Genomic DNA, 15,921 nt, shown 5'->3' with positions numbered 1-15,921 from the left:
CATTTGAATTGCGACAACTAGTAAGACGTAGATAATCAATAAATTTTTGCATGCTGCTGCTGCAGCATCACCTGGATTCTATAGGACCCGAGCTCCATATGAACCCAAAGTGGAGGTTTCATGTTTGGATTCATATTGACGGCCTCATCCAAAAGGACATTCCTAGATGGTATTCATTGGGATATAATATGATCCTGTTGATAGGAATTATTCTGCACTATAACTGTCGCAGGCGGATTGTATATTTAGCCGTATTACATTACGGCTAGCCGTTTTAAAAAACGGCGCCGTTTTGTAATGCGGCGTGTCGACGTTTAGCCGGATTGAATGGGGATGCATAAAAAACCGCCGGAATGCATTCGGCGCTATACGTCATTCAATACGGCTAGCCGTAATGTAATAAGGCTACAGACATGACATAAGAAGTATTTCTTATGTCATTGGCTAGAGACTAGTCGCCTTTTTGACAGTTTTAGTTTCGTAATAGTTTAAGGGTCAGTTCACAGCGACCCGAATCGAGACAATAAGTAACATGGCGATACAAAATACACTGTTGGCGGTCCCCCGACACACCATGACAACAATTATGGACTATAATTTCACTTTACACTTAGGAATTATTTAAACTTAAAGTCAGTAAAATATATTACTTATATCATTACTTTGTAAAAGTTGTTTGGCGGGGGTTTTTTTAAATCTCTTAATAATTTAACGCTGAAAGTAAGCCTCCGCGCGGCATTTTTAGGTAGCGCACGTGGCTTCAAAACCGAGCACGTCACGCTGATTATTTTTTTAAAGGTATTAAAAATTAATTTAAAATTTTCAAAAACTTATGGTGTATTCCGAACACTTCAAAGAATTTGCTTCCGTTGGGAATTTAACTTAAAGTTAATTTTTCAACAAATTAGACAAATGTTAACTAACGAAATTTTTTCGAACTTCCGTCCTCATTGTAGGTACTTTAAAGAAAGCGTTTAAATAATTTTCGTAAAATTTTTCATTTCGTGGAGCCCTTGATATAAACATACTTAACAAGATCACGCCATAAAAGTTTAAAAAAAATTTATACTTTGTTTATAATAATTTTTTAACTTGAACAAAAAACTAGAAATCCACGTAATATTGTCAAAAAAAAGTTGTTTCATTTATTATCACGTAATTGATTTCATATCAATGAAGGACAAGTATTAACTAAAAAAAAAATTTTTTCCGCCATTTGCTAATAAAAAATTTATAAACCAATGGACTATTTCGATGCTTTTAAAAATTTTTTTTTCTTACCTTTATTCTCTTGAAAATATTATGATTTTTAGAAACAATTTTTTTTCTTAATAACAATATTTTATTGTTTATAATCGTTTTTTTAATATTTCTATTGTTTAAATTATTATTTTAGAAAATAAAATTCCTCTTAAAAATCATGATTGATTGTCTTCCATATGGTTACAGAAACATTTTTTTTTTATCAACAATTTCATTGTTTATTAACTTAAAAATTTGTTATAAAAAAATTCTTATAAAAAAACCTTATCTCTATATTTCGCCATTCTCAACTTATCGCTTAGACTAAAAGAACTACTATGCTAAACAACCTTTTATGTACATCTGGAGTCGCATACTATGGTGATCTCGTGGACAGCGCTAGGAACTTCTGTGCCTTCAAGCGTTTTTGTCACAGTTATTATTGGCAACAGTCAAACACAATAAACTCTAACATTAACTTAGCTTTAGCTTAGGAGTCACAATTATTAACTTTATTTCCGTGGTGCTCCCCCTTAAGTTCCTTGACTTTCGGTCATTGCAACTTTGTGCTGTCTCCCGCTTTTATGGGGAGGGAAACTGTAATTTTCCTACTCCTCCTATTTTCTTCTGATTAATTTCGTTGTGGGTCCCAAGACAGTTTAGCATGTCCCTCGGGCTCCCTGAGATCATATCAAAGGGTTTTCGTGGTTGGATACCGCTGTCGATCCTGGCGACACAGGAGATACAGTGGTGGGAATGTGTGGTGGGCCAAAGCCCGTTTAAAAAAAAAACGGTAAACTACGGCATCTCCGTGGGGAGAGCACCTTAATACGTCTGTATAATAAAGTATACTAAGGGTGACTAAGGCGAAAGTCATACTACCTCTATAACTTTCGGAAAGTAATAAAGTACCATAGCTGGGCATTAACTCGTTAATCCGTTAATCGTTAATTAACGAAGTTAACATTTTGATTAACGGATTAACTTTTAAGTTAACTTTTAAAAATATTAACAGACTCGTTAACTTCCGTTAATATGCAGAGGTCCGTTAATCGTTAATCCAATGCCTTCTATTTACCGCATGGCACCGTGACGCGGCGCGAAGACAGGTTCAGACAGTTAGTATGAAACGACAAGTGCCGCGGCACGGCAGCAGCGCGGCGAAACAAAAACAATACTATAGTCGAGGCATTATAAGGGAGATCGCAGATGGCACACTTTTTGTGTGATCGAGTCTGCGGCGCACATACAGTCGGCATGGCCGCGCCTCTCACTAGAAGAGATTTGTTTCGTTTTATCATTTCATTACTCAGCGCCGGTGCTAATATAGAGAGTGATTTGTATATTGTTATTATAAGTCTTTTGCATGTTGATAAAGAGGAGTGCAGTATAATTTAGTTAGGTAGAATACAATAATAATATAATAATATCTATGGACGCTTCACACCACGTCAGTCTGGCCACGTGCTAAGTACCTGAAGGACTTGTGTTACGGGTACCAGACAGCGGAAATATATTTAACGAGCTTTTGCCCGCGGCTTCGCTCGCGTTAAGAAGTATTATTATATACAAACTTTCATCCCCTATTTGAACCCCTTGGAATTGGAATTTATCAAAATCCTTTCTTAGCGGATGCTTACGTCATAACATCTACCCGCATGCCAAATTTCAGCCCGATCCGTCCAGTGGTTTGAACTGTGCGTTGATAGATCACTATGTCTATCAGTCTGTCACCTTTGAGTGTTATATATATAGATAGAAGATAGATACTTTTATACTATACATATATTTTAGATTTTTATTATATGATACACATATTTAATACACATCCATGACCCAGGAACTGTGAAAACTTTTTTGTTCTATCGGCGGGATTCGAACCCGCGACCCCCGGCTTGAGCTACCAACAGCCCACCAACTGAGCCACAGAGGTCGTCAAATAATTATAGAAGTATTTTGTTTTGTCCCTAACCTGTTAACTTCCAAAACCTTAAACCAACAGGTTTTGTATATTATGTACACTAACGCAATGATATAAGTTACAACAAGGCCATATTACACATATTAACGGATTAACGATTAACGTTAACTTGCGTTAATTCGTCCGCAATGTAACGCTGTAACGTTTAACGAAGTTAAATTTTTTTTTAACGGATTATCGATTAACGAAGTTAACTATTTGATTAACGGTGCCCAGCTATGTAAAGAACCTACTAAGGCAACTAGTACAAAGAGTGTCTTAGTTTACGATATAAACATAAGAAAATATGCAGCTCTTTGTACTAAGCACTAAAGCACGCTACGAGCTAAAATACGACGGTGACAATAATACCGAGTTCTGGAAGACAGGAATTTTATAAAAAAAATTTTGAAGCTTCCGTAATGAGTCATGACTCATGATGTTATCATAATATTAATACGCGATCGAAAAACTTTGTACCCTTTTTACTAAAAATGGGGATACGTAGGTGCATGAAATTTTGCACAGCTATAGTTTATATGGTGAAGGAGTGCATCGAACTAATATTATTATTTTGAAATTATGCTTTTATCATGCATTTTTTTAACAAATAAAATATTACACACACTACAAGTTACAACACACCTACATGAAAAATGACACATTTTTGAGTGACAAGCCTATACATACGAATTATACTCTTTTATTTATGGTTGAAGTCTGTTGACAACAAGTTAACAAATTGAAAATGGATTATAGTTTTTTTTATTGAATCTAAGATACTATTAGACAATGCTTACACGGCCTGTCTGAGATCAGCTTAGTCCCAAAGACAAGAGTTGAAAAAAAAGATGATAAAGTCAATATTTTACAAAACATACCTAGGCAGTAGTCCTAAATATGTCGTTGAAACTAAGGTCGAATTTCGACCATTGGGCGATCTCTAGTTTTTATTAATTATATAAATTAGCTTTTGATGAAAAGTGGCCAAACACAGCAAAAGATAGAGACGTGTGGAAGAAAGAGCCTTTGCCCAGCAGTGGGACGCAAACGGCTAATTAGATTAGATTACATATGAGCTGACTAGGCAAACTTTATTTTGCTATTTACGAGTGAATGTGCGTGAAAGCCTAGAGAGAGAGTAAGGTCTTCCGATCAAGCAAGGAGTGGTAATTTCTGACGTTTTATATGTCATGGCGATTTCAGAAACTGCAATATGCGATAAACCAGATTGTTAAAATGAAAGTTAACATTCAGTTGCATCCTGTAGAAAGCACAGAATTGAAAAACGTGACAACCGATTTAATAACAAAAAAAACAATATTCCTCGTTTTAGAAAATACTTAGATCTTCTTCAAAGAACCTCTTTTATTTATTTTTCTCAAAAGCTCGTTGTAAATACAGAATTTAGGAATTGCGAGTACAATTTTGTGTTCCAAAATTCCAGATGAAAAACTCAGTCAAATTAATAATACTCTGAACCCTCCCTTAGTGATTAGAAGTTGTAACTCTAACAAAAAGGGACAATCGTGAAAGGGCCGCATTTCTGTAAGCTATAAACGTAATAAATAATAAAGAGTAAAAACAGGCCCTTATAATCGGGTTATAAAGACAGAAATAAACGGGATTCGACCTGAAAAATGTATTGAAATTTAAAACCCAATAAAATTTACATAATCCTATTCTACTTCCTACTAATATTATAAAAGCGAAAGTCCGTTGGTTGGTAAAATTTGGTATGGTAAAACTTTGAATCTTGGAAAAGGACATAGACCAATTCCTGACTGGTCATGATAATTTTAAAGCCAAACTCTATGGATTTAAATTAGTAGAATCGCCCATGTGCGAGTGCTCGACCGAAGGCAACATGTTCGAACAAACCGCCCATCATGTTCTCTGGGAGTGTAACCTCTGGCATAACGAAAGATCTATAATTAATGCTTAGCAACGTACTTTATAAATCTGGACTCTGGAGTCCCATATTACGATGATCTCGAGGACAGCGCAAGGAACTTCCGTGCCTTTAAGCGTTTTTGTCACAATTATTACTGGAAACAGTGTAACACAACAAATTCCAACATTAACTTAGATCTATCTTATTAGTCATAATTAACATTAATTATTACCGTGGTGCTTTCTTTTTAGTTCTTTGACTTTCGGTCATTGCAACTTTGTGCTGTCTCTCGCTTTTTATGGGGAGGGAAAACTGTATACTTCCTACTCGTATCTTCTTCTGATTAATTTCGTTGCGGGTCCCAAGACAGCTTTAGCATGTCCCTCGGGCTCCCTGAGATCATATCAACGGGTTTTCGTGGATCGATACCGCTGTCGATCCTGGTGACACAGGAGATACACAGTGGTGGGAATGTGTGGTGAGCCAAAGTCTGTTTTTATAGGATATTTGCGCCCAGATATATTTCGTTACAGTGGCTTTTTCAACACTAGAGATATAATGTTATACGTGGGAGAGCCATGCTTCGCCACGAATGGGCCGGCCCGACCAGAGAAATACCACGTTCTCACAGAAAACCGGCGTGAAACAGCGCTTGCGCTGTGTTTCGCCGAGTGAGTGAGTTTACCGGTAGCCCAATCCCCTACCCTAATCTCTTCCCTACCCTCTCCTCCCCTATTCCCTTCCCTTCCCATCCCTACCCTCCCCTATTACCCTATTCCCTTTTAAAAGGCCGGCAACGCACCTGCAGCTCTTCTGATGCTGCAAGTGTCCATGGGCGACGGAAGTTGCTTTCCATCAGGTGACCCGTTTGCTCGTTAGCCCCCTTATTTCATAAAAAAAAGTGATAAAGTTAATTTTAGTAGTTGCTATGTACGTAATACGGTACAAACACTGACCTCTATTATATAGTACACTGGACAGTGGACAGGCTATGCCGTACAAAATGAAAGTTATTTTTTGTGCCGATTTGAAGCGCCGCGGTGAGCGTACTGTGAACTAATTACATAGAAAATGACAACCGCCATTTGTAAAATAGTAGTTCCTAGTACACTCACTACTGCTTTTACGTAGCAATCAGCGCCAATATGGCGACTTTCAAATAGGAACATTTTATTAATAGCGATCGCCTGTCCAGTGTAATAAAGAGATCAGTGGTTACAAAGATTTTGTGCCATTAGTGTGTGAATGCAAGCAGCTGGGATGACATTGACAGCAGGTGTGCCAGTGCAACTGTTACAAGTTGCAACAAACACGTTTAATTTTATTAGTCCTGATTGCAGACACACGCTAAATATTAATCCTTGCATTATTGTACGACTAAAATTAAATAAGAGTAGGACATTTTTCGTTTTCCGCAGATTCCCGACACTCATGGTCAAAGTATTAAGTAATTCTGTCGGTAAAACATTGCTTTGTTTGACGTCATAGAGCAACTTGCCAACTTTCGTGCCGGTTGCGGGCATGTTTTTCAGTTGTAGTTACAAATGACGCAAAAGGTATGTTTCAACTAAAATATTGCCAAGTTCTAAGGCTTTATCTACAATAATTTACGTGAATGATAATATTTATAGTGCTAAATTTAGAAATAGAAGCTTTAAGAGGATACACCAAGGGCGAGAGAAATTGAAAATGAATTGCTGTCTCACCAATCTCAAGTCTCCCACCGCACAGCGCGATAGAGACAACATGATAAAAGTTCTAATAAAAGAACAGAAAATCTTCGATTCGTTGTCCGCTGATTCCTTCTCCAAAATTTAACCGATTTTTTTTTCATTAAGAATAAAAGCAAGGCTTGAGCTGTGTTCCTAATTTTTTTTTATATTGTAGCCAGTTTTGTTTTCAGGGTGTTGGAACACAGAGGAAAATCTGGCCTTTTTTTGGGTTTTTGGACGTTCTTATCTTTTTTAATAAAAAAATTAAAAAAAAAGAAAACATAGGGACATGCTAATAGTGGCCATTAGATATTCAGGAAAAAAATCATAACTCTACCGGCATTATCCAGCGAGGAAACAGGGGACAACGTTTGTATGGAAAAACGGCGGTGTGGACTCCTCTTAACCCCAAACCAGAACACGCACAAGACACATCAAAATTAATTAATATACCCCTCGTTTGACATAACATCTGTGTGTTAAGGCATCGCTTATAATGCCGCATAAAATGTATTTATTATTTTGATGATATATTTTTTATTTGAACTATTTGATACTGTTTTATTTTATTTAAATTAAAAACTAAAAAGGCTAACACTCCCTTATTTTGTTTGCGCCATTTTTTCTTATCTACTTATCTATATATTCATACGCAAGCGAAAAACTTTGTACTTATCCCTTTTGACGAAAAATGCGGAAACGTAGGTGAATGAAATTTTGCACAGTTATAGTTTATATAGTGAAGGAGTACATCGAGCTAATATTATTTTGAAATTATGCTTTTATCATACATTTTTTTAACAAATGAAAACACACACTATAATACGCACACTCAAGTAGATGACCTATACATATGAATTATACTCTTTTATTTATGGTTGAAGTCTGTTGACAGCAAGGTGACAAATTAAAAATGGATTATAGCTTTTTTATTGAATCTTAGATACTATGAGACAATGCTTACACGGCCAGTCTGAGATCAGCTGAGTCCTAGAGACAAGAGTTGAAAAAATATGATAAACTCAATATTTTTTTACAAAATATAGGTAGTAGTCCTAAGTCCTAACTCCTATCGTTGAAACTAAGGTCGAATTTCGACCATTGGGCGATCTCTAGTTTATATTGTTATATTATATTCCGCTTTTTATTTTTCTGATGGCAATAAACTATTTAAACTATGTATATTTAAACTATTTTGTATTAATCTGACTCGCAACATAACGAAGTCAAATTCATCTGTAGCCATATTTTTTCCGTAATTAATTCTGTCCCATGTCCTTTACTGGATCCAGATTTCTACATATTTTTAATTTTATAAATTCTATTGGTATAACGTAAACATATCTTAGACAAATTCGGCTAATTCGCCTTTTATTAATTATATATGTCACCGTAAGATTGTAAAAACCGCGAGATTGTAATATGACGAAGTGATGGATTGTAAACAAACAGTTTTATAATCTCTTATATATAAAAATGGATTTTCAAATGTGTTAGTCGCACTAAAGCTTGAAAACGGCTGAACGGATTGGGCTCATTTTAGTCTTAAAATATTCGTAGAAGTCCAGGGAAGGTTTAAAGTGAGACGAACACCGGGACACGTTCACCGGGACAGCTAGTACCAAATATTTATGTAATAAAAAATTTAATTTAATTGTAAAATTACTAAAACTTTAAAGTGTTAATGTACTAAGGAGATCACGTATCAAACCCACTGTTAATATCAAAAGACTCTTATACGAGTACTAATTAAAATTTAATGAAATCCTTTGGGACTGAAATTGCTGCGGCTCGCTTCACAACTTCCGCAATTTATTATCTACGTAGTCTACAGGGACGTAGATACCGCCGTATCTGCCGTATCAATTATACGGGGCCCCGGGGCCATTGGGACCCCCAACGTGAGTATGCAAAAATTAATAAAAACTTTCCTAAAATTATTTTTTTAAGTTTAAAAATGAAAATGTGAAAAAACTAAACAGCAATTTCATTGTTACCCGCGTAAAGCCTGGGTTCAAAAGTTGGCAACACCCTACGTTTATTTTCTTTTGTGAGAAGTTTTAACTTTCCTATGGGCCTCAAATTTGTTTTATAAGGCACGCTACACTTCTGGTAGTCTAGTTCAAATGTAACTTAGAGACTTGATTCTTATAATTCGAATATGTGTATTACATACGCGCAAGCGAGATAACATTCAAATGAATTAATATTATGTATAAACTCGCCCCCCGGATGATAGTTTTAACAGAATATCATAATATATGGCTGGATTTATACGATGCGTCCGCTCAAACGTGCGGTTTGGCGGCAACTGCACGATATTACAACTAAATGCGTGTAAATGGCACTGAAACCGCGCTGCTATTTAAATAGTTACCTAATACTAAAAAAATATATAAATAAATAGTAAATTTACTACAAAATATTTAAACTAAAAAAATATATTTTTTAATATTTTAATATTTTGTAGTAAATTTACTATTTATTAATATATTTTTTAGTGTTTAAATATTTTGTAGTAAATTTTTACGCATGAACCTAGGTAATTACTATTTTAAGCTGAAAAATAACTCAAACATGTTTAATATTTTCGTTTTTTTTTATGAAATAAGGGGGCAAACGAGCGAACGGGTCACTTGATGGACTTCCGTCGCCCATGGACACTCGCAGCATCAGAAGAGCTGCATGTGCGTTGCCGGCCTTTTAAGAGGGAATAGGTTAATAGGGGGGAAGGAAAGGAAATAGGGGAGGTTAGGGAAGGGAATAGGGTAGGAGATTGGGCCTCCGGTAAACTCACTCACTCGGCGAAGCGCAAGCGCTGTTTCACGCCAGTTTTCTGTGAGAGCGTGGTATTTATCCGGTCGAGCCGGCCCATTCGTGCCGAAGCATGGCTCTCCCACGTATATGAGAAAATGATTTTGGTATTACGTATGTATGAGAATTTCGATGGTACCCGGCCCCTTAATAACGATCATAATAATTATTATGTAATTACTAATTTGACATAAGGCATCACAATATTATATAAGGTGTAACAAAACAAAGTGATAATACTTTAGGGTGTGTATATGATCCTTAAAAGGTTCCTTATAGAGAGTTCACTGTGAAAGTAGCAGCGCTGAAAGACCAAATTTTTTTCTATTTTGTATTTGGAAACTCGTGACGCTGATGCGCTTGCCCATACGAAAGTATGGGCTAGCGCACCTGTATAATATTAAAGGCCAATTGATCGTGTGACGTGTCACGTGTCGGACTGATCGCAGTCCAGGCCGGACTCGTGTACGGTGTAAATAATTTAAAATTGTTTCAGGTTGTGCAATGACGTCGTATCGAAACGGAATCACACTCTCAAACCGAGAGTGGTTCTTCCAGAAAATTATGTCAAAGGTATGTTTTTCGTTAGTACAGCGGGGCTTAAATGGTCGCTTTGAAGAATCATGATATGAATTATAATATGATTCATTTTTTAAAATCGCAAAATGCAATTCTGTTAGCAATTCATTTCTGTATTTTTGTACTGACTTGACATTTGTCAGTTTGACAGTTTTGACAATTCATTTGCTGAATTGACTGACAGGAATTGCTAAATGTGACCATTTTAGCCCCGCAGTGCTCCCAAAGTAATAATGCGCATAGAAATTTTCGTAATTTGTCGGCAACGATCGTATTTCCCGAGCGTCGGAAGACGTCGCTGCAAGCGCTGTTTTAAACTTAACACGCACGTAAAAAAAATACGGACGTAACCTTGTCTAATCACGAGTGAAGCATAGTTATGGCCGCCCGTGTAGGATGTGTGCGTGTCATTGGCGCCGTCACTCAATGTACAATGACAGCGGGTTGTAGTACCTAGTTGCGTGTATGAGTGTCGGTCACGTGTACAATAAACGAAATTGTCGTACCTTGCATGCTTCACCTCTTTATAGTGTAATGCTACGTCCGTATTTTTTGACATACGTGAAACTTAACTTAAAAAAATACAGCGCTTTGCAGCGACATAGAGGCGCCTGACGTTGCTTGGAGCCTTGGACGTTACCACGGAGCTAATACTAAGAGGAGGTGTTGTAATCAAGTTTCCTTATGAAACGACGCGTGACAATTTGCGGGGTGAGGGGGTGTCAAGCTCCGCTCACTTCTGAATATTTCATCTATCGGCTAAAAGCCAAACTACTAGCTTAGGTCGATGTTGATGTTACTACGTAGTTCAACTATCTTACACTAGATGTCATTTTGTCTTGAATATTATGGGACGTACTACAGCCCTGGATATTTTTTACGTTTCAAATAGTTATCATAGGTGACGACAGATGGCGGTTTATAAGTAATATCATAATAAAAGCTATATAATCACGGTTTTAGCTATTAAATGTGTTTAAGACTAAGTGTATAACGGTTTACAGTATTCAAGTATGATTATTGTAATAAACTTATGCAAAATTATACGCATTTACGTTTGTATTATCTTTCAAAGGTTTGGCCACTTAGTGTCAAGTAGTATAATTAACGCTGAAAGCTGAAATGTTCTAGAACATTAATATTTAAATGACATATGAAATTATTTCCAAATGAAATGTGATGGTATTTATATTATCAGAACGTCTGTCTGAGTGTTTTCGACATTGTAAAACACAATACTTCATCCTTTCCTTGTTAAATACGCAGAAAACACCAATTTATTGGGAGTCTCGTTACGTGTGCACCTGACAAACGCTGAAAGTGTACTGACTTAAGCCCCGCCCACAATGATGACGTCAGGACTCAGGACCTAGTTGAAAATCACAGTGCACAGTTGCTTAGGCCAGCTCCTCTTTGTATGAGCTCCGTGGACGTTACCATGGTAACGCCGCGATGGCTTCCCGGTGAGTTAGCGACAGCGGACAGCCACCGGCTATTATGATATTTACTTCTATTTCCTTTGAACAAGGTGCAAAATGCAAGTTTAATAGATTCGGGTGTTTTCGTTATTACGACAATTAGCGAAGATTTCCATGCACATTATTAATTTGGGAGTACTGTACGTCATCTGGTAGTAGCGGCCATTAACCCCCTGACAAAAAACTTGTCATAATTCGTTGTTTTCGATATAAATTATTTTTTTATAAAATCTCTATCTATATATATAAAACTCAAAGGTGACTGACTGATTGACATAGTGATCTATCAACGAACAGCCCAAACCACCGGACGGATCGGGCTGAAATTTGGCATGCAGGTAGATGTTATGACGCAGGCATCCGCTAAGAAAGGATTTTGATAAATTCCAACCCCAAGGGGTTCAAATAGGGGATGAAAGTCTGTATATTATAATACTTCTTAACGCGAGCGAAGCCGCGGGCAAGAGCTCGTTTATTATTTAAATACAGGTTTAATGACTGCTGGTGTCAATTTAATTCATTTTGCCTTTAATTCTTTTACTTTAAGCTCACTTGTACCAATCCAATTTCAACTGAAACCTGTATTAAAATATCATATATTTTCCTTTATGAAGACTAACAACGTATAAAAGAAAAAGACTGGAGTTCAAAAGACCAGGAATTCAATGGTATCTTTTGATGTCTGGTATGTATTCATTGGCTGATATATTTTCCTGGTCGTTTCCTGGCCTTTTTTATGGTTCGGTGATCATAAATTACTTTTCGAACACTGATTGGCTATTAGGAATATTATCAGTAACAAATCTTAAACATGACATTTGTTTATTCCTATAGATAGCCAAAATAGACTAAGAGCGAGTGTTATCCAGAGATACAACCTACCCTCCCCTATTCCCTTCCCATCCTTACCCTCCCCTATTCCCTCTTAAAAGGCCGGCAACGCACCTGCAGCTCTTCTGATGCTGCGAGTGTCCATGGGCGACGGAAGTTGCTTTCCATCAGGTGACCCGTTTGCTCGTTTGCCCTGTATCTCATAAAAAGAAATACAGTAAAGTAGCAAACTCTATATTAATACCACGTATACTGTTTCAAATGCCGTTGATGCAATGGGCATTCACTATTCCATTGAGCGTGGCATAAACTATGATATTCTATTATAAAAAAAACATTGGGCATGAAATATAATATTGACTTTCAAAACGTGATCGCAGCAAGTCTGCGCTTTTGATATTTTAAAATATATTTTGTTTTCTGTATAAAAAATAAATGGCAGAGACTTATTCCGGTTACTACTAGCTACACTTAATTGTAGGTAAAGTTTTTCAGTTTGAACGCGCTAATCTCACGAAATACTGGGCCAATTTTTACATAATTTAGCACAAGTATAGAATAGACTACGAGTTTTTTGCGGAAAAATGTATGTATTAAATAACCTTCTGGCATAAATATGGAAATTGCTAATTTACTGTAAGTTTTCGGAACACTCGTTCTTAGATTAAGGGCCTGTTTTACCACTTCCTGCTAAGTGCCGAATAGGCTATTCGCCAATTAACTTGACAGATCAAGTATGGAGAATCAGTCAAAAAAGTTGTGAATAGCCTATTCGGCACTTTATCAGAAAGTGGTGAAACAGGCCCTAAATGTCTAAACACAATAGGCCGACAAAACGCAGCGGAAGTTCGGCATGATTCCGCCTGCAATGCATTTTAAATTACCGATGACACACCATGCCGAAATTACGTCGCGTTATGTATGCGTAGCGCACTGCTGACGTAATCATGCCGAACTTCGACCGCGTATTTTCGGCCTAGTGTGATGAGACACTAAAAGGTTTCTTTGTTTGTTTGCATAAAATAGACTTCGAAACTACAAGACCTAATACGAAAAAGGCGCATGCATAGAGTTGACCGCGCCGAAGGACCTACTTTTGATCTTGACAAAATGTATGGTTTTTGGGATTTTCTGATGTTCGCACGATGATATGTACATGTCGCAGCCGACTGGTGTAAATAACCGTTCAATAAAACAGCTAGCTAAAATTATTATTTAATGATAATTTCATAGTTTGCCAATATAGGATTATTCTAATGTAATTAAAACTAGTTTTCCATGCCAATCAAACTTTTAAATAATTTCTTTAAACATTCTCACTAAAATTACGACGTATTTTGGTAGTGAATTAATTACTTCCGGTTTTATTTACTTCGAAATAATTTAATGTGAATTTTGGTAAATTACAAAATAAATAAGCTAATTAATTTTAACGTTATTTAATAATTTTACAATTATTTAATGTTTTGATAACATGATTTTCAAGAGTGACGTAATTACTTGTGGTAGGGCAAACAAGTAGGGATGATGCTTATAAAAAGACTTATTCTGAGCGTGGAGCTCATTCTACTGTGAATTTGCGGTGCATAAACATTGTAAGTACAATCTATGTCAGTTTAAATAAATGAAAATGATTTTATCATTTTGTTTTCTTTTTAATTTTAAGTTCTAATTTCTTTTGCTCTTTAAGTTTTAGTATTTTTAATGATTTGAAATTGTTTTGTTTATAAATGAAATTTATTGCTTTTAGTGAGAAATCAATAGCTTTGATGAAATTAAAATTCAGATCTCATAATAAGTGAATTAATTATTATTATTATTTTTGTAACGCCCTCTCTGATTTATAACGCCCAAACCGCTGAACCGATGTTGACATAGAGCAGTTTTTAACCTGGAAAAATATATACTTAAGGTTTCCGCGCGATAAACGAATTCTTGCGCAATGGAGTTCGTATAGTGTTACATACTGTATAAGTTTGTGGGAATATGCGTGGCCGCCACAAAGGAAGATCTTCCGACCGAGCGAGGTGTTATGCTCCGTCAGGCCGAAGCCCCACGTGATACATTTCAGCTGTCGTATATTATACTGACGAGCTCAGAAAACTTCGATAGCGCGATGTAGGAATGTTAGGCGAATTATGGGTACCGCCACAAGTTTATAATCTATCTAGTATTATAATCTTTTTGGTATTAAATAATATGTATTTTTATAACTAGATGACGCCCGTAACTCCTTTGCGCCAAAATTGGTTTATCGAGCGGAAACCGTTCATTTCCTGCGTTAAAATTTCCTTTTTCATGCTTTATATTACTTCATTTTAATATTGTCTGTCTAGATCCGACTGATTTACCAATACCCTTTAGATGTGAATGAACTGAAGTGTTTGAACTTTTCACCAAAATTAAATCCTTTATTAACCACAAGTATCTTCGCACATCTAGTATGATGTTTATTACTTGATGTACCCACTTGGTTTTTAAAGAACCGTGCAAACTATAAAGTGTTCCCATTGCAACGTGACCAGGCTATGCGAAACATTTTTAATGAGCTATTAAATTTAAAATTGAACTATATCATAATGTATTTTATAACACAAGATTAAATGTACTTACATTTAAGAAAAAGCGAAATCTATCTCATTAGTAGATGGCAGACCTAAGTAATATGGTCGGGCTATTGTTATGCCCAGCTGACAGCTGCTGACAAGTGATAACAATTCACATTGACTTGACACTATCCGACAAACTTACTCCATCTTTCTAACAATTAATTTCTCTGATATTAATGTTTTCAGAAATACGTCCGCCGTCCAGAAAAGGTCACCCAGTCATGGTGGAGTTCAGTATCTACGTGGTGGACGTCAACTCCATTAACGTCGAGGACATGGACTTCAGGTACTTTCTGACTCACCCCACATTCCACAGGCTGATCACCTGATTGTCTGACAAGTAAATTGATCCATGCGTCGGATGGGCATGTAAAATTTCCTGCGCCTGATCTCTCGCCAGTCGTGTCGGTCGTCCGTCACACTAGGTTATGAGGAATAGAGAGTGCTCTTGTATAATGCGCATACACCTGGGCACGATAAGATTACTCCTGCGTATCTGGCCTGGTTTCAATGAAACCAGCCACCGTCACCGAAACCGGTGTGGGAGTTATTATTATTACACATTCTACTGCAACTCCTGTGTTCAGGCCAGGCAGAAAATACTTAGCAAAACTTGATAAGGCAGGGTGAATGTAACTTTCCGATAGTTGCGATCAGTTCAACACTTGCCGATCTTTTTAAGAGGCAATGAGCGCATGAATCTATATTCTATCAATAACGCACAATTTCTGCAAAAACATATGTTTTTTTTAGTGTTTAGATTATTATAAGTTATAACCTTGTTGAATCTTCTCTTTTTCAA

The 15,921-nt window shown here is 36.5% G+C and overlaps 1 protein-coding gene across 1 annotated transcript in view; it reads left to right on the top strand.

Annotated features, from left to right (window-relative positions):
* The window catches only part of LOC121728651 (glycine receptor subunit alpha-1), a 75,881-nt gene that overhangs the window by 34,304 nt on the left and 25,656 nt on the right, over positions 1–15,921 (top strand). Inside the window, exons 3-4 of the mRNA XM_042116875.1 lie at positions 10,119–10,195; positions 15,306–15,405. Of these exons, the coding sequence (XP_041972809.1) occupies positions 10,119–10,195; positions 15,306–15,405 (177 nt within the window). The remainder of the gene's footprint in view (positions 1–10,118; positions 10,196–15,305; positions 15,406–15,921) is intronic.

Source organism: Aricia agestis, chromosome 7, assembly GCF_905147365.1.
Source record: "Aricia agestis chromosome 7, ilAriAges1.1, whole genome shotgun sequence".
Classification (NCBI taxonomy): domain Eukaryota; kingdom Metazoa; phylum Arthropoda; class Insecta; order Lepidoptera; family Lycaenidae; genus Aricia; species Aricia agestis.
Note: the sequence above shows the minus strand (reverse complement) of the source record. Positions and strands in the feature narration are given on the sequence as shown.